This window comes from Ctenopharyngodon idella, chromosome 11, assembly GCF_019924925.1.
Source record: "Ctenopharyngodon idella isolate HZGC_01 chromosome 11, HZGC01, whole genome shotgun sequence".
NCBI classification, from domain to species: Eukaryota; Metazoa; Chordata; class Actinopteri; order Cypriniformes; family Xenocyprididae; genus Ctenopharyngodon; species Ctenopharyngodon idella.
The window spans coordinates 26,761,392-26,783,597 of NC_067230.1; the positions used below are offsets into that span (position 1 = coordinate 26,761,392).

General features: G+C 35.3%; 1 protein-coding gene across 10 annotated transcripts; it reads left to right on the forward strand.

The window, feature by feature from the left end:
• The first annotated feature begins 1,536 nt into the window (after positions 1-1,536).
• Positions 1,537-19,861, forward strand: LOC127522989 (uncharacterized). 10 transcript variants are annotated; one of them, XM_051913395.1, is made up of 13 exons: positions 1,537-1,606; positions 16,254-16,388; positions 16,521-16,820; positions 16,906-16,959; positions 17,050-17,085; positions 17,167-17,223; positions 17,960-18,010; positions 18,117-18,170; positions 18,255-18,338; positions 19,307-19,328; positions 19,410-19,447; positions 19,601-19,626; positions 19,716-19,861. In XM_051913395.1, the coding sequence occupies exons 1-13, from the start codon at positions 1,558-1,560 to the stop codon at positions 19,815-19,817; spliced, it is 1,008 nt and encodes a 335-aa protein (XP_051769355.1). In that variant the 5' UTR covers positions 1,537-1,557; the 3' UTR covers positions 19,818-19,861. The 10 variants fall into 10 exon arrangements, with proteins under 10 accessions (XP_051769355.1, XP_051769356.1, XP_051769359.1 ...); XM_051913396.1 differs by lacking the exons at positions 16,254-16,388; positions 16,521-16,820; positions 16,906-16,959 and adding exons at positions 10,006-10,140; positions 10,273-10,572; positions 10,663-10,716 and having other exon boundaries at positions 1,553-1,606; XM_051913399.1 differs by lacking the exons at positions 16,254-16,388; positions 16,521-16,820; positions 16,906-16,959 and adding exons at positions 10,006-10,140; positions 10,273-10,572; positions 10,663-10,716 and having other exon boundaries at positions 1,553-1,606; positions 17,170-17,223.
• Positions 19,862-22,206: the final 2,345 nt, after the last annotated feature.

The following is a 22,206-nucleotide window of genomic DNA, read 5'->3' on the forward strand; positions in this document are numbered from 1 at the left end:
AGTGAACGGGACCAACGAGTATAAGCTGAAGAAAATGCCTCCATCCACATCCATCCATCATAAATATACTTTACACGGCTCCTGGGGGTTAATAAAGGCCTTCTGAAGTGAAGCGATGCGTTTGTGTAAGAAAAATATCCATATTTAACAAGTTATGAAGTAAAATAACTAGCTTCCGCCTTTCGTATTCAACTTACGAAACTTATGTTTTTTTCGTAATTTAAATACGGAAGGTGTAGGACGTAGCATAAGCAGTTGAACTGCAAGAGGCGTTACACTTTCTTCGTAAGTTGAATACAGAAGGCGGTCTGGCGGAAGCTAGAGATTTTACTTTATATCTTGTTAAATATGGATATTTTTCTTACAGGTACAGGTATAATGTTAAATTTAATACCTGTATTTATTATTAAATAAAAATTTTCAATATTATGATCTAGTCAAGGAGTTCTCAGCTCTGGCCCTAGAGATCCACTTGCCTGCAGAGTTTAGCTTCAACACTGATCAAACTCACCTACCTGTAGCCTTAGTAATCCTGAAGATGTTGATCTGCTTCTTCAGGTGTGTTTGTTTCTCATTATATATCTATTATTGGTACAGTTATTTTTGCTACATTTAAATGTTTTTTACACAAAGATTGAAGGTAGATTTGTTAGAAACCCTAGCTGATTCTCTTTCTCTTTACATACTGTATCTTTATATGGCAGAAATAGTATGAGTATATTAGTATGCCATTTTGAACTCAAACCATTACTGTAACAAGGAAGGGAGTCAGAAGTGTGGAACTAAGTGCAGGCGTAAGTTTATTAAACAAAACAGGAAACATGAGGAGCCAGAAAAACAACTGACCAACTAACATAACAAACACTGGGGCTTTAATACACAGGAGATAACAAGACACAGGTGCACCAAAAGAACTACAAAAGGACTACAACTAGAATACAAAAGGACTACAAAGCTAGAAACAGGAAAAAGGAACAGAACAGGGCAAAATGCAAACTAAACATAAAAGTCTAAATAGGAGACATGACAGTTCCATGTGCCCCGATCTGCCCTACGTCACAGTCCAAAAGGATGTAAGTGTGGTCTTATGATCTACACTTCATCTGCATTATATCCAGTTTAACTACCAGTGACAGCCATATTTAACAGGTCCTGCAAATGGCAAGTCCTCAGGTCTTCTCTTCTAATCTGTAACATTACTGCACTATCCCTGAAATTGACAACACACTTATTGAAATTACAGAATGTGCATAAGGTAAATTACTCTAAAACTTCTATGTATATGTTAAGTCGTGTTAATTTCCCCTTGATGATTGAAGGCCCACCTTCACAAAATCCACCTCTCAACCATAAGGTCCCCTCCATATTATATTTTAATGATACCTTAATTTTTTCAATTTATTTTGTTTAAATAAATAAAAGCAGCTATACAATTAACAATCGCAATATTGACGACAGGCATCTGACCACTGTGGATATGAGTCAGACTTCTTTCCTTGTGTACATTTAACGCGGTGCGTGTCTTTGTGTCACTTCACTCTTTGATGTGACGCTGACATGGTTCTGCTCATCATCTTTACACTCTTGCTGGAGGTTCAACCTCAAAGTAAGTGACAATTTTAATCTAAATTAAGTTTTTTTTCAATCACATATCATTATCTTTAAAGGGATAGTTCACCCAAAAATAAACAGTCTGTCATAATTTATTCACCCTCAAGTTGTTTCAAACCTGTTTGAGTTTCTTTGTTCTGTTGAACACAAAAGAAGATATTTTAAAGAATGTTGGTAACCAAACAGTTGATGGTCCCCATTGACTTTCATAGTATTTTTTTCCCATACTATGGAAGTCAATGGCTACAGTTAACTGTTTGATTACTAACATTCTTTAAAATATCTTCTTTTGCTTTCAACAGAACAAAGAAACTCATACCGGTTTGGAACAATTGAGGGTGAATAAACGATGACAGAATTTTCATTTTTGGGTGAACTATCCCTTTAAGGATAGTGTGCATTTTTATCTTTACTTGAATATTTTCACCCTTATGTGTCGGAACTAACTGGTTTTAGATATTACCTACATTTATAAAAAATACAAAATAATGGCAAAGATGTCAGTAAACAACTACAGAAAAATATATATAGATCTGTACTTGCCATGTCAATCAGTTTTTTGAATACAGGGATGTGACGATGGAAAAAAAATGAGATAGAAGAAAAAAATGCGTATTTCATTGCTTTAGCATTTTTTATTTATAATATTTTAAAATGCATATACGTGCCTATTTGTGTGAGTATATTTTTGTATACTTTATACAGTTAAGTAATGTGTGCTGGTATGTTCCTCAGCTGGTCTGCTGCAGCCGTTTTCAGTTCTTTGTTTTTTTTTTTTGTTTTTTTTTGTGAGAGCAAAAGCAAAAATGACCAAAATATATATTAAATGATTTCATCATCACATTGAGCTATACTTATACTATGAACACATTTCATCATTCAGATGTTTTTATTTTTAGGTGGATGATTCTCTTTGCAGGTTGTAGAAGCAGTTTTCTGCTAGTTGCATGCATCAATTACACAATGCAGTATAGGTTGTAGACTGTTATTTCTGGGTTTCCTATTAAATAGAGTGATGAAAACAAATGGAGGCAGAAGTTCAGAGGAAACCCAGGAAACAATCTATACTGCATCGTGTTGAGGCATATCACAGTGGCTCTCAACCTTTTTTACTTGAATATGACAGACTGACAGATTCACACGGTGATGTTTCATTTGGTACAGTAATGTGTCACATTAAAATGTCACTGTTTAGCATCTTCTATGAACAGTGTTGCTCTCTTCTAAGCATGGATCCTCCACACTAATGTGCTCTGTATATGTTGTTTTTCAGAAGAGAGGCCGGTCATTACAGTAACCCATGACTCTCAAATTGGTACTTTTATAATTTACTGTCAAATACCAGGATCAGATAACACTGCTTATGCTTGTTTTATTTACATTGGAGATGAAAATCGACAAATTCTAAAATCTCAAAAAGCATCTGGAACATCACAGTGCATTTCTGCACTCCACGAAAATTATTTATTTAATCAACTAAAGTCAGTTAAGAGTAAAGTGATGAGCTGCAATTATTCTCCAGAACCTGCATCATCCAAACGTTCACCATATAGTGACAAATTCAACCTGAGAGGTATGTCATTTTAATCTAATATGAATCTTCACATTCACAATTAATTTAACAATTTTTAACATTTTGTTAATGTATTTTTTTTCTCTACAGCTTTTCTTCCTGTGCAAATTCAGTCACCAAGCACAACAAATTCATCAACATTATGTATGTTTATCTGAAATATATAATTCTTATTGTGGTGATGATTATTTTGATGATTAACCTGGCAAAATGTTCTCTGCAGATTCAACATTGACATTCTCTAGTGAAACAACAACCATGAGTAAGCAGACTAAATGTGACTCTAAATTGTGATTTTTTTAAAATTATTATTATTATTTTTTTTTTACAACAACTTTGAATAGTAAGTTCTTAACATTTCAGCAACTCTGGCTGCAGAATCCACTACTTGGTATGAGACCACAATAAACCCTACAGCTGGTGAGCTCCTTTATTATTAGTAAATTTATTCATTTTGCTTATCAATTTGTGTCTGGTGAAGGAGAAATGATGACAGGTAGAGGCGAGGATCTAAATGCAAAGGGCTGTTTAATGAACAAACAAAACGATAACAAAAGAACCAGGAGTCATGAGATACATCTAGTGTTACATGCACAAACGTACGACTGACGAGGAACAGGAGAAACACAAGAGCTGTTTATACACAAGGGGTAACAAGCAACAAGACACACCTGAGAACAAGAAAGACTAATCAACAAGAAAACTACAAAGAACAAACATGACACTCAGGACAGGAAGTAACATAAAAGTCCAAATACAGCACAAAGACACTATTTTAAACCAGTGCAGAAAATGCTATAATTCCTTTTTTTTTTTTACTTATTTATACAATTTACAAATTTTCATAAAATATTTTAATCTACTTATAAAGTAAAACAACACAAAACTGCTATTCTGAATAATAGTATTCTTTACTCAGTTTTCTTTGATGCATTTTAAATTTGAAAAACTGGTTTGTCAGCATTGAATCAATGGGACTCTGTAAAATCTCTGTAAAACACCTTTACTTTTCTCAATGCAAACAAACATTAAAGTAAACCTAGAAATGGCCCCATTTGATGGTCATGTCATGTGGTATATTCAAATTCTGATAAATATATTTTCCTGCACACCATTTAACTGATTTAGTGCAGTTAACTACAAACCCGATTCCAAAAAAGTTGGGACACTGTACAAATTGTGAATAAAAAAGGAATGCAATGATGTGGAAGTTTCAAATTTCAATATTTTATTCAGAATACAACATAGATGTATCAAATGTTTAAACTGAGAAAATGTATCATTTTAAGGGAAAAATAAGTTGATTTTAAATTTCATGGCATCAACACATCTCAAAAAAGTTGGGACAAGGCCATGTTTAGCACTGTGTGGCATCCCCTCTTCTTTTTATAACGGTCTGCAAACGTCTGGGGACTGAGGAGACAAGTTGCTCAAGTTTAGGAATAGGAATGTTGTCCCATTCTTGTCTAATACAGGCTTCTAGTTGCTCAGCTGTCTTAGGTCTTCTTTGTCACATCTTCCTCTTTATGATGCGCCAAATGTTTTCTATGGGAGAAAAAGATCTGGACTGCAGGCTGGCCCTTTCAGTATCCGGATCCTTCTACGCAGCCATGATGTTGTAATTGATGCAGTATGTGGTCTGGCATGGTCATGTTGGAAAATGCAAGGTCTTCCCTGAAAGAGACGACGTCTGGATGGGAGCATATGTTGTTCTAGAACTTGGATATACCTTTCAGCGTTGATAGTGCCTTTCCAGATGTTTAAGCTGCCCATGCCACACACACTCATGCAACCCCATACCATCAGAGATGCAGGCTTCTGAACTGAGCGCTGATAACATCTTGGGTTGTCCTTGTCCTCTTTAGTCCGGATGACATGGCGTCCTAGTTTTCCCAAAAGAACTTCAAATTTTGATTCGTCTGACCACAGAACAGTTTAACTTGCCTCAGTCCATTTTAAATAAGCTTTGGCCCAGAGAAAACGCCTGCGCTTCTGGATCATGTTTAGATATGGCTTCTTTTTTGACCTATAGAGTTTTAGCCGGCAACGGCAAATGGCACAGTGGATTGTGTTCACCGACAATATTTTCTGGAAGTATTCCTGAGCCCATGTTGTGATTTCCATTACAGTAGCATTCCTGTATGTGATGCAGTGCCGTCTAAGGGCCCGAAGATCACGGGCATCCAGTATGGTTTTCTGGCCTTGACCCTTACGCACAGAGATTGTTCCAGATTCTCTGAATCTTTGGATGATATTATGCACTGTAGATGATGATAACTTCAAACTCGTTGCAATTTTTCTCTGAGAAACTCCTTTCTGATATTGCTCCAATATTTTTCGCCACAGCATTGGGGGAATTGGTGATCCTCTGCCCATCTTGACTTCTGAGAGACACTGCCACTCTGAGAGGCTCTTTTTATACCCAATCATGTTGCTAATTGACCTAATAAGTTGCAAATTGGTCCTCCAGCTGTTCCTTATATGTACATTTAACTTTGCCGGCCTCTTATTGCTACCTGTCCCAACTTTTTTGGAATGTGTAGCTCTCATGAAATCCAAAATGAGCCAATATTTGGCATGACATTTCAAAATGTCTCACTTTCAACATTTGATATGTTATCTATATTCTATTGTGAATAAAATATAAGTTTATGAGATTTGTAAATTATTGCATTCCTTTTTTATTCACAATTTGTACAGTGTCCCAACTTTTTTGGAATCGGGTTTGTATATTAATTTCCTTATGCCATGTAAACATGGATTAAAGCCTTATTTTCGTACTTTTGTACTATTTTGACAGGTTTGTGGCTTTCAGTAGTGCTGGTTTTCACTGGTGTTGGTTTATTTCTGTCTGGACTCATGGGATTCATCTGTCTCTACTTTAACAGTAAGTACAATACAAGTTTAGTTATGCATAAACTGAGCTCCATGATATAGAAACATGATAATAAAGTGTGTATCTGTGCAGGTTCTGATGATGTTCTCACAGAGGTGAACTACAGCTCCTGCCAGTTGGAAACAACATCTCTGTTAACTTCCTCTGTGTGCTCCAAAAAAACATGGATGAACCGCTTCATTTCTTCACTTGGTGCACCTCTAAAGAGTAAAACAAGTACATAAAGTATGATAGTATGTACAGTACAATAAAGCTACTGAATTCATATACTGATCAGCAGGCCAAGTCAGAATCTGTGAAGGTTTTCCTTTCATTCTAATTTTGGGAGAAAATGGGTATTGGTAAAATGTAACTAAATGGCACCTTAAAATTGGCAAAAATGTTCAATAAATATGCAATTACACAAAATTATCAGTGTCTCATTCATTTTGCCTATATAATTTTTCTGTCAAATTACTGTACAATCAATGCTTCCATTTGATTAACTGATTAGATTTTTGCATGCAGCAAACTTGTACTCAATGTAGAGCTGATTATTAATATTTAATAGACATTGACCAAAAAGTAAAATGTCTATTATTTTTTTTATTGTCTATTATTTGGTCAACCCTGATCAAACTCACCTACCTGTAGCCTTAGATAACAAGACTAACTAGACACAGGTGCAAATGTTCAGGGAGAAATAAGGGGAACCCAAAGAACTACAACTAGAATACAAAATGACTACAAAACTAGAAACAGGAAAAAGGAACAGAACAGGGCAAAATGCAAACTAAACATAAAAGTCCTAATGGGAGACATGACAGTTGCATGTGCCCCGATCTTCCCTACGTCACAGTCCAAAAGGATGTTTATTTTAATGATAGCTTCATTTTTTTCCATTTTTTTTTTAAATAAATAAAATAAATAAAAGCAGCTATTAACAACCGCAGTTTAGACGACAGACTTCTGATCACCGTGGATATGAGTCAGATGAGAGCGCCCTCTGCTGCCTAACACAGGGACTTACAGATGTATCTGACATGATGGCAGTCTTATCATTGAACACAAGTTTACACATTCAATTATATATAGCCCATTATATTATATAATATGTCCTTTAAAATCTGTATCAATTAAAAACATTGCAGGTAAAGAAAAGTCTTAGTTGTTTTGACTGGGCTTACAATAACAACAGGCTACATAACATGTTATCTTTTTTTACTTACAATTGTAGTTTTGTTCAAACTTTTATTTTATTATTCTACGTTTTTAAATGTCTGTTTTAAAGTTGGCAGAGCTGTTCTAAAAGTTAAATATTAAAGCAGCACTATTTGTAGCTCCATCTCTGCTAGCTTCTGCAATCACACTGCTATCCTGTGGCTTTGAAAGACCCCAGCGCTTCAAATAAATACAAACCACTGTGAGAAAATATACTGAGACTTTAAGATGCATCATATTCTGACCTTCCCTTTAGCATCAGAAAAAATATTTTTTGTGTTTTCATTTATTTGGTTTGATATACTTGAAGTAGCTGATCATTCTACAGTCTGTGTCATATGTTTAATGTTGTAGAGACATATTGTGTCATTGAGTTTATATAATTTTCCTTTCATTACTTCTTTCTTCCTCATGTACATTTGACGTGGTGCGCGTCTGTCTCACTTCACTCTTTGATGTGACGCTGACATGGTTCTGCTCATCATCTTTACACTCCTGCTGGAGGTTCAACCTCAAAGTAAGTGTCAGTTTAAATGATTTAACAAGTTTTATCTCATATTAGTTGTCTGTTCTCCTTTGTTTTAGGATAGTATGCATATTTTTTTCTTTTCTTTGTTTTAGTATAGTAATATGCATATATTTTCACTATCATACTGGCATAACTGCTGTTTTTAGGTACAACCAAAATTTACAATAAACATTTATAGCTCAACTGCAAAAAATGCGACTATTACTGACAAAATATGTAGAGCTGTACTGATGATGGAATAAAATTAGATGGGGAGAGAACAATTATATTTCAGTACTTTGCATTTTGTTAATTATATTATTTTAAAATGCATATACATGTGTATTTGTGTAAGTATAAATACTGTTATGTCTGTTAAGTACCGTGTGCTGCATGTTCCTCACTAGTTTTTAGTTCTTTGTTCTGTTTATGTTGTGAGCAAAAGCAAAAAGTATAATATAAATATTATAAAAAGTATTAATAAAAATAATAAATTATTGCTTTTATCATCATCATCATCATCGCACTGAGCTAGGCCTTTGCTATAAACACTTCACAGTCACTCGCAGGTTTATTTTTAGGTTCACTTTGCAAGTTGAAGAATCAGTTTCTTCTAGTGCATGTTCTCAGAAATACCTTAACATGTTTTTAATACTTTTTATTAACAGAAACTGGGAGTGCTGATATATTAAAAATAATTAACTATGATTCATTTTGTGATTCCTTAAGATTCTGACTTTGTGTGTTAATCAGTAAATATATCTTGATTTATTTGTGATTTTAGTATTTGAAGTCATCTCGTGTGAAGTTTGGTGAGGCCCCTGCATGAGAACCACTTCTCTATTATGGTCAGAGCAGGTTACTTTTGTTCACTTTAGTTCAATGCTGTCAATGGACATCTTGTTACATATTTTACCATTTTATTTTGACCAATAAATATCTTGTTTTCTTGCAAGAGGTGATGGAATCCTTGTGTTCAGCAGCTGTAATGTACACCGATCAGGCATAACATTATGACCACTGACAGGTGAAGTGAATAACACTGATTATCTCTTCATCACGGCACCTGTTAGTGGGTGGGATATATTAGGCAGCAAGTGAACATTTTGTCCTTAAAGTTGATGTGTTAGAACCAGGAAAAATGGGCAAGCATGCGGATTTGAGCAAGTTTGACAAGGGCCAAATTGTGACGACTGGGTCAGAGCATCTCCAAAACCGCAGCTCTTGTGGGATGTTCCTGGTCTGCAGTGGTCAGTATCTATCAAGGAACAGTGGTGAACAGGCAACAGGGTCATGTGCGTGCATGTGATGCACGTTGGGAGCGAAGGCTGGCCCATGTGGTCCGATCCAACGAGCTACTGTAGCTCAAATTGCTCAAGAAATTAATGCTGGTTCTGATAGAAAGATGTCAGAATACACCGTGCATCACAGTTTGTTGCGTATGGGGCTGCATAGCCGCAGACCAGTCAGGGTGCCCATGCTAAACTCCCGTCCACCGCCGAAAGCGCCAACAGTGGGCACGTGAGCATCTGAACTGGACCACGGAGCAATGGAAGAAGGTGACCTGGTCTGATGAATCACGTTTTCTTTTACATCACGTGGATGGCCGGGTACGTGTGCGTTGCCTACCTGGGGAACACATGGCACCAGGATGCACTATGGGAAGCCAGCAGAGGCAGTGTGATGCTTTGGCCAATGTTCTGCTGGGAAACCTTGGGTCCTGCCATCCATGTGAATGTTACTTTGACATGTACCACCTACCTAAGCATTGTTGAAGACCATATACACCCTTTCATGGAAACGGTATTCCCTGGTGGCTGTGGCCTCTTTCAGCAGGATAATGCGCCCTGCCACAAAGAAAAAATGGTTCAGGAATGGTTTGAGGAGCACAACAATGAGTTTGAGGTGTTGATTTGGCCTCTAAATTCCCCAGATCTCAATCCAATCGAGCATCTGTGGGATGTGCTGAACAAACAAGTCCGATCCATGGAGGCTCCACCTCTCAACTTACAGGACTTAAAGGATCTGCTGCTAACATCTTGGTGCCAGATACCACAGCACACTTTCAGGGGTCTAGTGGAGTCCAAGCCTCGACGGGTCAGGGCTGTTTTGGCAGCAAACACAATATTAGGAAGGTGGTCATAATGTTATGCCTGTATATCTGATGTATATTGTTATCTACTTTATATCAATAAGTTTACTGTATTTCTCCTACAGGACTCTCTGATCAGGTTTGGCTGACAGCATCTCCAGCGTCAGTGCAGAAAGACACAAACACAGCACAGCTGAGATATGACAGACCGACAGATTCACACGGTGATCAGTCTCACTATAACACAGTTTTAAATCAGAGTAAGATGTTTCATTTGGTACAGTAATGTGTCACATTAAAATGTCACTTTTTAGCATCTTCTATGAACAATGTTGCTCTCTTCTAAGCATGCATCCTCCACACTAATGTGCTCTGTATATGTTGTTTTTCAGAAGAGAGGCCGCTCATTACAGTAACCCATGACTCTCAAACTGGTGCTTTTATAATTTACTGTCAAATACCAGGATCAGATAACACTGCTTATGCTTGTTTTATTTACATTGGAGATGAAAATCGACAAATTCTAATATCTCAAAAAGCATCTGGAAGAATACAGTGCATTTCTATAATCCATGAAACTAATTTATTTAATCAACTAAAGTCAGTTAAGAGTAAAGTGATGAGCTGCAGTTATTCTCCAGAACCTGCATCATCCAAACGTTCACCATATAGTGACAAATTCAACCTGACAGGTATGTCATTTTAATCTAATATGAATCTTCACATTCACAATTAATTTAACAATTTTTAACATTTTGTCAATGTATTTTTTTTCTCTACAGCTTTTCTTCCTGTGCAAATTCAGTCACCAAGCACAACGAAAGCATCAACATTATGTATGTTTATCTGAAATATATAATTCTTATTGTGGTGATGATTATTTTGATGATTAACCTGGCAAAATGTTTTCTGCAGATTCAACATCAACATTCTCTACAAGTGAAACAACAACCATGAGTAAGCAGACTAAATGTGACTCTAAATTGTGTGTGTGGTTTTTTTTTATTTTTTTTATTATTATTATTATTATTATTATTTTTTTTTTTTTTACAACAGCTTTGAATAGTAAGTTCTTAACATTTCAGCAACTCTGGCTGCAGAATCCACTACTTGGTATGAGACCACAATAAACCCTACAGCTGATGAGCTCCTTTATTATTAGTAAATTTATTTGTTTTGCCCCTCATCATATTCTGACCTTCCCTTTAGCATTAGAACAATATTTTTGTGTGTGTTCTCATTTGTTTGGTTTGATATATTTGAAGTAGCTGATCATTATACATATGTCATATGTTTAATGTTATAGAGACGTCATCTCATTAAACTGACAAAATATTCTCTGCAGATTCAACATCGACATTCTCTACAAGTGAAACAACAACCATGACTAAGCAGACTAAATGTGACTAAATTGTGATTTATTTTAAATTATTATTATTTTTCTTACAACAACTTTGAATAGTAAGTTCTTAACATTTCAGCAACTCTGGCTGCAGAATCCACTACTTGGTATGAGACCACAATAAACCCTACAGCTGGTGAGCTCCTTTATTGTTCGTAAATTTATTCATTTTACTTATCAATTTGTGTTTGGTGGAGTAGAACTGATGACAGGTAGAGGCGAGGATCTAAATGCAAAGGGCTGTTTAATGAACAAACAAAACGATAACAAAAGAACCAGGAGTCAAAGGAAACAGAGAATGCAGGACCACAAGAAAACACGAGATACAGCTAACGTTACATGCACAAACGTACGACTGATGAGGAACAGGAGAAACACAAGGGCTGTTTATACACAAGGGGTAACAAGCAACAAGACACACCTGAGAAAAGAAAGACTAATCAATAAGAACTGCTATTCTGAATAATAATCTAAACCAGTAAAGGAATTATTACAATTCCTTTTTTTAAATTTATACATTTTACACATTCTCGTTCAAAATATTTTAATCTACTTATTAAGTAAGACAACACAAAACTGCTATTCTGAATAATAGTATTCTTTACTCAGTTTTCTTTGATGCATTTTAAATTTGAAAAACTGGTTTGTCAACATTGAATCAATGAGACTCTGTAAAACACCTTTACTTTTCTCAATGCAAACAAACATTAAAGTAAACCTAGAAATGGCCCCATTTGATGGTCATGTGGTATATTCAAATTCTGATCAATTTATTTTCCTGCACACCATTTAACTGATTTTAGTGCAGTTAACTATATTAATTTCCTTATGCCATATAAACATGGATTAAAGCCTTATTTTTGTACTTTGACAGGTTTGTGGCTTTCAGTAGTGCTGGTTTTCACTGGTGTTGGTTTATTTCTGTCTGGACTCATGGGATTCATCTGTCTCTACTTTAACAGTAAGTACAATACAAGTTTAGTTATGCATAAACTGAGCTCCATGATATAGAAACATGATAATAAAGTGTGTATCTGTGCAGGTTCTGATGATGTTCTCACAGAGGTGAACTACAGCTCCTGCCAGTTGGAAACAACATCTCTGTTAACTTCCTCTGTGTGCTCCAAAAAAACATGGATGATATGCTTCATTTCTTCACTTGGTGCACCTCTAAAGAGGAAAAACAAGTACAGAAAGTATGATAGTATGTACTGTACAGTATAGCTACTGAATTCATATACTGATCAGCAGGCCAAGTCAGAATCTGTGAAGGTTTTCCTTTCATTCTGATTTTGGGAGAAAATGGGTATTGGTAAAATGTAACTAAATGGCACCTTAAAATTGGCAAAAATGTTCAATAAATGTGCAATTACACAAAATTATCAGTGTCTCATTCATTTTGTCTATATTATTTTTCTGTCAAATTACTGTACAATCAATGCTTCCATTTGATTAACTGATTAGATTTTTGCATGCAGCAAACTTGTACTCAATGTAGAGCTGATTATTAATATTTAATAGACATTGACCAAAAAGTAAAATGTCTATTTTTTTTTTTTTTTATTGTCTATTATTTGGTCAACCCTGATCAAACTCACCTACCTGTAGCCTTAGATAACAAGACTAACTAGACACAGGTGCAAATGTTCAGGGAGAAATAAGGGGAACCCAAAGAACTACAACTAGAATACAAAATGACTACAAAACTAGAAACAGGAAAAAGGAACAGAACAGGGCAAAATGCAAACTAAACATAAAAGTCCTAATGGGAGACATGACAGTTCTATGTGCCCCGATCTGCCCTACGTCACAGTCCAAAAGGATGTAAGTGTGGTCTTATAATCTACACTTCATCTGCATTATATCCAGTCTAACTACCAGTGACAGCCGTATTTAACAGGTCCTGCAAATGGCAAGTCCTCAGGTCTTCTCTTCTAATCTGTAACATTACTGCGCTATCCCTGAAACTGACAACACACTTATTGAAATTACAGAATGTGCATAAGGTAAATTACTCTAAAACTTCTATATATATGTTGAATCGTGTTATGTGTCATGTTGAATACAATACAGATATGCTTACCCTTAATTTTCCTCTTGATGATTGAAGGCCCACCTTCACAAAATCCACTTCTCAACCACAGGTAAAGAGTAAAACGAGTCCCCTCCGTATTATATTTTAATGATAGCTTCATTTTTTTCCATTTTTTTCCATTTTTTTTTTTAAATAAAATAAATAAAAGCAGCTATTAACAACCGCAGTTTAGACGACAGGCTTCTGATCACCGTGGATATGAGTCAGATGAGAGCGCCCTCTGCTGCCTAACACAGGGACTTACAGATGTATCTGACATGATGGCAGTCTTATCATTGAACACAAGTTTACACATTCAGTTATATATAGCCCATTATATTATATGATATGTCCTTTAAAATCTGTATCAATTAAAAACATTTCAGGTAAAGAAAAGTCTTAGTTGTCTTGACTGGGCTTACAATAACAACAGGCTACATAATATGTTATCTTTTTTTACTTACAATTGTAGTTTTGTTCAAACTTTTATTTTATTATTCTATGTTTTTAATTGACTGTTTTAAAGTTGGCAGAGCTGTACTAAAAGTTAAATATTAAGCAGCACTGCAGCAGATATCTTCTATTTGTAGCTCCATCTCTGCTAGCTTCTGCAACCACACTGCTGTCCTGTGGCTTTGAAAGACCCCAGCGCTTCAAATAAATACAAACCATTGTGAGAAAATATATTGAGGCTTTAAGATGCATCATATTCTGACCTTCCCTTTAGCATCAGAAAAATATTTTTTGTGTTTTCATTTATTTGGTTTGATATACTTGAAGTAGCTGATCATTCTACAGTCTGTGTCATATGTTTAATGTTGTAGAGACATATTGTGTCATTGAGTTTATATAGTTTTCCTTTCATTACTTCTTTCTTCCTCATGTACATTTGACGCGGTGCGTGTCTTTGTGTCACTTCACTCTTTCGTGTGACGCTGACATGGTTCTGCTCATCATCTTTACACTCCTGCTGGAGGTTCAACCTCAAAGTAAGTGTCAGTTTAAATGATTTAACAAGTTTTATCTCATATTAGTTGTTCTCCTTTGTTTTAGGATAGTATGCTTATTTTTTTCTTTTCTTTGTTTTAGTATAGTAATATGCATATATCTTCACTATCATACTGTCATAACTGCTGTTTTTAGGTACAACCAAAATTTACAATAAACATTTATAGCTCAACTGCAAAAAATGCAACTATTACTGACAAAATATGTAGAGCTGTACTGATGATGGAATAAAATTAGATAGGGAGAGAACAATTATATTTCAGTACTTTGCATTTTGTTATTTATATTATTTTAAAATGCATATACATGTGTATTTGTGTAAGTATAAATACTGTTATGTCTGTTAAGTACCGTACCGTTCTTTGTTCTGTTTATGTTGTGAGCAAAAGCAAAAAGTATAATATAAAAATGATAAAAGTATTAATAAAAATATTAAATTATTGCTTTTATCATCATCATCATCATCGCACTGAGCTAGGCCTTTGCTATAAACACTTCACAGTCACTCGCAGGTTTATTTTTAGGTTCACTTTGCAAGTTGAAGAATCAGTTTCTTCTAGTGCATGTTCTCAGAAATACCTTAACATGTTTTTAATACTTTTTATTAACAGAAACTGGGAGTGCTGATATATTAAAAATAATTAACTATGATTCATTTTGTGATTCCATAAGATTCAAGATTCTGACTTTGTGTGTTAATCAGTAAATATATCTTGATTTATTTGTGATTTTAGTATTTGAATCAAGTCTAATATAATAATTTCAAGTCATCTCGTGTGAAGTGTGCTGAGGCCTCCGCATGAGAACCACTTCTCTATTATGGTCAGAGCAGGTTACTTTTGTTCACTTTAGTTCAGTGCTGTCAATGGACATCTTGTTACATATTTTACCATTTTATTTTGACCAATAAATATCTTGTTTTCTTGCAAGAGGTGATGGAATCCTTGTGTTTAGCAGCTGTAATGTACACCGATCAGGCATAACATTATGACCACTGACAGGTGAAGTGAATAACACTGATTATCTCTTCATCACGGCACCTGTTAGTGGGTGGAATATATTAGGCAGCAAGTGAACATTTTGTCCTCAAATTTGATGTGTTGGAAGCAGGAAAAATGGGCAAGTGTAAGGATTTGAGCAAGTTTGACAAGGGCCCAATTGTGACGACTGGGTCAGAGCATCTCCAAAACCGCAGCTCTTGACCACAGAGCAATGGAAGAAGGTGGCCTGGTCTGATGAATCACATTTTCTTTACCATCACGTGGATGGCCGGGTGTGTGTGCGTCGATTTGCCTGGGGAACACATGGCACCAGGATGCACTATGGGAAGAAGGCAAGCCGGCGGAGGAAGTGTGATGCTTTGGGCAATGTTCCGCTGGGAAACCTTGGGTCCTGCCATCCATGTGGATGTTACTTTGACACGTACCACCTACCGAAGCATTGTTGCAGACCATGTAAACCCTTTCATGGAAATGGTATTCCCTGGTGGCTGTGGCCTCTTTCAGCAGAATAATGCGCCCTGCCACAAAGCAAAAATGGTTCAGGAATGGTTTGAGGAGCACAACAACGAGTTTGAGGTATTGACTTGGCCTCCAAATTCCCCAGATCTCAATCCAATCGAGCATCTGTGGGATGTGCTGAACAAACAAGTCCGATCCATGGAGGCTCCACCTTGCAACTTACAGGACTTAAAGGATCTGCTGCTAACATCTTGGTGCCAGATACCACAGCACACCTTCAGGGGTCTAGTGGAGTCCAAGCCTCGACGGGTCAGGGCTGTTTTGGCAGCAAACACAATATTAGGAAGGTGGTCATAATGTTATGCCTGTATATCTGATGTATATTGTTATCTACTTTATATCAATAAGTTTACTGTATTTCTCCTACAGGACTCTCTGATCAGGTTTGGCTGACAGCGTCTCTAGCGTCAGTGCAGAAAGACCCAAACACAGCACAGCTGAGATATGACATACCGACAGATTCACACAGTGATCAATCTCACTATAACTCAGTTTTAAATCAGAGTAAGATGTTTAATTTGGTACAGTAATGTGTCACATTAAAATGTCACTGTTTAGCATCTTCTATGAACAGTGTTGCTCTCTTCTAAGCATGGATCCTCCACACTAATGTGCTCTGTATATGTTGTTTTTCAGAAGAGAGGCCGGTCATTACAGTAACCCATGACTCTCAAACTGGTGCTTTTATAATTTACTGTCAAATACCAGGATCAAATAACACTGCTTATGATTGTTTTATTTACATTGGAGATGAAAATCGACAAATTCTAAAATCTCAAAAAGCATCTGGAACATCACAGTGCATTTCTGCACTCCACGAAAATGATTTATTTAATCAACTAAAGTCAGTTAAGAGTAAAGTGATGAGCTGCAATTATTCTCCAGAACATGCATCATCCAAACGTTCACCATATAGTGACAAATTCAACCTGACAGGTATGTCATTTTAATCTAATATGAATCTTCACATTCACAATTAATTTAACAATTTTTAACATTTTGTTAATGTATTTCTCTACAGCATTCCTTCCTGTGCAAATTCAGTCACCAAGCACAACGAAAGCATCAACATTATGTAAGTTCATCTGAAATATATAATTCTTTTTGTGATAATTATTTTGATGATTAACCTGGCAAACTTTTTCAAACTTCTTCTTTTCTGCAGATTCAACAACATTCTCTACAAATGAAACAACAAGAAGTAAGTAGACTAAATGTGACTCTAAATTGTGATGAATACATTGTGGTGACAGCTTTTAACAGTAAGATCTTAATATTTCAGCAGCTCTGGCTACAGAATCCACTACTTGGTATGAAACCACAATAAACCCTACAGCTGGTGAGCTTCTTTATTGTTATTAAAATATCATTTTGAAAATGTGCGTAAAATGTCTAGTAAGTTTTGCAATAACACAGATATCATTTAAAGGGATTTATGACAAAACCGTACTCAAGGTAAAATCCACCTTTCAGGAAACACGTGGTGGAGTTCTGATCTGATGAGATGGTTTTTCCTGCACCACCCATATGTTCATGAGGATCTGAAACACTAAGTTTCATTCTGTAGTTGCCCTAAGAATTGAGGAACTGAGTGTTTAGAATCTACTAGATTCAACCACAGGCCTGATTATAAAGACACCACTGTGCAATACAGCATTTAAAAATATGCAAATGTATAAAAACACATGGAATTATAGTATTTTCTTCACTGGTTTAGAATATGTACACTTTTAGAAGAAAAGGTTCTATAGAACCTTAAAGGATTCTGTCAGGCACTTCATATATAGAACCTTTTATGGCTTTCCATCATGGGATCATTTTATGGATTTAGTTTTACATTTTAATTTTAAGAAAAATGTATGAATTAAGCAGCTTGTAAACACTTTATCAGTACAGACTTCGATTATTGTTCGTCTCAACATAAAATATGTAAAATTATTTGTAAATATATAACTACTTGGAGATGTTTAAATTAAGTCTAAAATATGCAAAGTAACTGTAAATCATTGAAAAAAAAAAAGAAAGAAATATTTGTATTTAATCATTATTTGATGTACTGAATTGCTATGTTTTAGAACCTACTCATCCTTCACATCCTCTCAATGTCACAATGAACACAACAGCGGGTGAGTAACTGCTCTAAACGTCTGAGTTACTGTACTACATTAAAGCAGATGCTGTTAAAGGATGTCAGTGTTTAGAAATGTCTATCTCTCCATTTCATCCTTTTAGTTCTCAAAGTTTCAACTCCTGGTGAAACTCCTGACCATACAACACCAAGAACAAGTATGTATTAACAATCAATTAATCGCTGCAACTGAAAACTTTGCATATGGTTATCACTCAATTTGAATTCTTATTGACACAAAGAAACATGGCTCATCATGGCGCTGGCGGCCACCAGCGGGGGGATTTTCCTGACCGGACTCATGGGCGTCTGTCTGTCCTGCATCAGTAAGTTACCGACACATGCGGATAAATTGACATTTTTTTTTAAACCTGTTAAATGTCACCCCTATTTGAGCATAGATGTGACAATGCACTAAACTTAAATGGTTGTAATTCATGAATGCTTTAAGATCTGATGTTGGTCTCTTTTTAAAGAAAACACTCAGCAGATTAGTGCACTTCAAAAAATGAAATTGTATAAAAGTTATAGAAGTTTACATTTACTGTAAAGCAAATGTAATTTGTTTTTACAAAATATATATTTAAAAAAATAAGTTGAACTGTAAAATTGCTATAAAATCAAAGCTGTATGTCTAATCAAGTTGTGCTCCAATTTTGATGTTGATACCTCAAAAATGGAGGTTCCTGTGGGATGATCTGAAATTGCATACTTTTCTACTACAGTATATAGTAGGCGAAAAACCGTATATGACAAAAGCAGTATGTCCGAATTCACAGTATTCATACAAGAGTAGGAAAAAAGTACCCAGGAGAGGATTTGTAACTGATGCTGGTAGGTCATGTGATAAGGGCAACATGGCGAATGTAGTATGTCCAGATTACACTCATACAACTCACATTCATGCTATCTAGAACATACTTTTTTTAGCGGTCGTGAAGTAATTACTTGTTCAAAATAAGTACCTCGAGAGTATGCGATTTTTTTTTTTTTTTTTTTTTTTTTTTTTTTTTTTTTCAGCCATAGTTGAGGTGCTAAACCAAAATAGCCACTACTAAATGACACTCACACTTTTGATACGTTAATTTGATATGTTCTTCAGTCACAAGGATGAATTTTTTACAGGATGAATTTTGACTGTTTAGGCTTTCGAATTCTACCTAATTTATGATGATTACTAAAATATGTAAAAAGACTATTTAAAAAGTGCACCAAGTGCAGTTGCAGTTAACAGGTTTTAATAATCAATTTGCTTCACAACACATTAATCCACTGGTATGGTGTGTTTTACTAGGACAGAAACCAAGAAAGAAGAGGTAAGACTTTTCAAGTGTACTTAATATAGGTGCTTATTTGTTTAGAACATCAAAATAAATGTGTATTTTTATTATGTTTAGTCCTTTGAAAACCTCTGCAGTCATTTCCCAGAGCCCAGGTAAGTCAATATCTCCTACGCAAATTGTGCAAAGTATGTTTTATAATGTTCATACAGTACAGAAGTTAAAAAAAATTACCAGTCATTTAACAATGCTTTGGTTACAAATGTCAGAATGGTTGAAATTAAGGTATTGTATTTCTAATGTGGCAGATGAAGATAATACTGAAGAAAATGAGGTGAGTACTAGAGAACTGTTTCTTCTAACTTTTACCATATTTACTTCTTTTATTTCATATATTTATTATCTACTTTCTTTGTTCTCCAGGAAAAATTGTGCCACACATACTGCACTATTCCTGATGTTTCTGAAGACACTCATGAGTTATACAGCCTGGCACAGATGCCAAATCATTCTCTGCTAATTTAATTTCTCTGTCATTAAATCATTATGATTAAACATTGTCATTTAAAGAGATTGTGTTTGTGTATATAAAAATGTACTGTCCTGTGTCACACACTCAGTGGTTGGTCAGTACTGTATTTAAAGCACTACTGTACACTTCTACCCTGCTTCTTATTTTTCTCTTGGACTTTTTTTCTTTGTCCCTCAGATAAGTGTGAATCTTTAATTTAAAACTAAAATGTAAACCACATGCTTTTATTGAACTGATCCTTGTGTTTGTGCATTGTTGCACTTAGCCAAAGCCAAAGGACATCCAGTTTTGACCTCATTGTATTAAGAAAATAAAATTACAGTGAAAACCTGTGAGGTGGACTTTATGGGACAGGACACTAAAAATGGAATCATCCAAGCAAAAGCAGAGAATTTTCACAAAAGCTTCACATTTTCATTCAAATTGTCCAAAATATCAACTTAATATAGAATACAAATAGAAATAGAGAAATCATTTTTCAGCAACTTTAGTAAAAGTTATTTAGTACTCCGCATTAATAAGTACACCCCCTCTAAACATACAGATATTCTTGTCTATTTCTGAGTGATGTTGAAAATAGGCCTTCTAATATCTGTAAATTCAGTGAATTTGCCAATTTTGCTTAAAGGGTTAGTTCACCCCAAAATGAAAATGATGTCATTAATTACTCACCCTCATGATGTTCCAAATCAAGACTTTTTGATGAAATCTGATTGATTTCTGTCCCATTGACTGCCTTTGCAACAACCACTTTTGAGTTTCAAAAAGATCATAAAGAGATCAGGAAACTAATCCATATGAATCAAACTGTTTAGTCTAAATTTTCTGAAGACACTCTATCGCTTTTTATGATGAACAGATTTAATTTAGTCTTTCACTCACATGTAAACATTGATCAGCACACATAAACAGAAGCTCAATTGAACCTGAATGACGCACAAGATCAAATCTCTTCCGGAACCTCATTGGTTCCACAGCACGTTTGAGCTTCTGGAAGAGGTTTGTTCTTGTGCGTCATTCAGGTTTGGTTGAGCTTCCACTTGTGCTTGCTGGTCAATGTTAAAATGTGTGTAAAAGCCTAAATTCCATCTATTCATCATAAAAAGCAACCATGTCTCTTCAAAAATTATGGACTAAACTGCTCGATTCATATGGATTAGTTTTCCGATCTCTTTATGAACTCTTTGAAGCGTCAAAGTGTCAGTTGCGTAGCTGTCTATGGAGGGACAGAAAGTTCTCAGATTTCATCAAAGAGATCTTCATTTGTGTTCAGAAGATGAATGAAAGTCTTACGGGTTTGGAACGACATGGCGGTGAGTAATTAATGACAGACTTTTAATTTTGGGGTGAACTAACCCTTTAAATAAATGGTTGCAAAAATGAGTACACCCTTGATTAAATTCAACAAGCGTGTAATATTCTAGTACATGTCCTCCATAACTTTAAGTATACTGCTCTGACCCTTCTTGGCATTGAGTGTACAAGTTCACAACAACTGCTCATTTATCTTGTTTAACTCCTGGAAGATGACCTCCTTGAGTACACTGATGTTTGATGGGGAGTATTGCTCATCTTGTAGCTACTAAATCCCCCTCAGATGCCCAGTATTGTTAAATTTGAGTGAAATACTTGACTACTTGATTTTTGATGTCGACTGAAGAATTTTCACCTTTGGAGAATAAAGAGTTGTGTTGAAAAAGTGCTCAACAATGCAGGTAATTAGGAGAAGGTAGCATCTTTTGTTTCAAAATTTTCTATTAAATCAGACAATGGTGTGTGAATTCATGACACCACTGAGTAAGTAAAACTCCTTCAGCACTCATACATCCCAATATAAAAACTTTACTACCACCGAACTTCACTGTGGGCACCAGGCACTTCTTCTCACGGTACTTCTTTCCTTTGCAATGCCATACATTTTGGATGCTGTTAGTTCCAAAATTATTCATTTGGTCTCATGAAACCAGAGTATGGATTAGCAGAAGTTAATATGTAATTGTGCCAGTAGGGTTGTTTATAGAAGAAAATGGATAAAACAACATTTAACTGAGAACTACCACTATTAGAGCAATGATTTTATACAGACTTACTGTATAAAAATATTACTTACAAGTTAGAGATATGAAAACTGCTGACAGAATTCAACAATGTGTCAGGGTGAGGTTACAATATTGAAATATAAAAAAATTGAAAAAATATAACATTTTTTTAAAATAATATTGCATGTGACCTGACAAACAAACCCTGATTTAACCATTTTGTTTGTGCAAACCCCATGAACTGCTAATAACTGTATTTCTGTCTGTCTATCTATAATACACTGGTTGAATATGTGAATATGAATTTAAAAAACTTACTCTGGACTGTCACTGGATCAGAGTG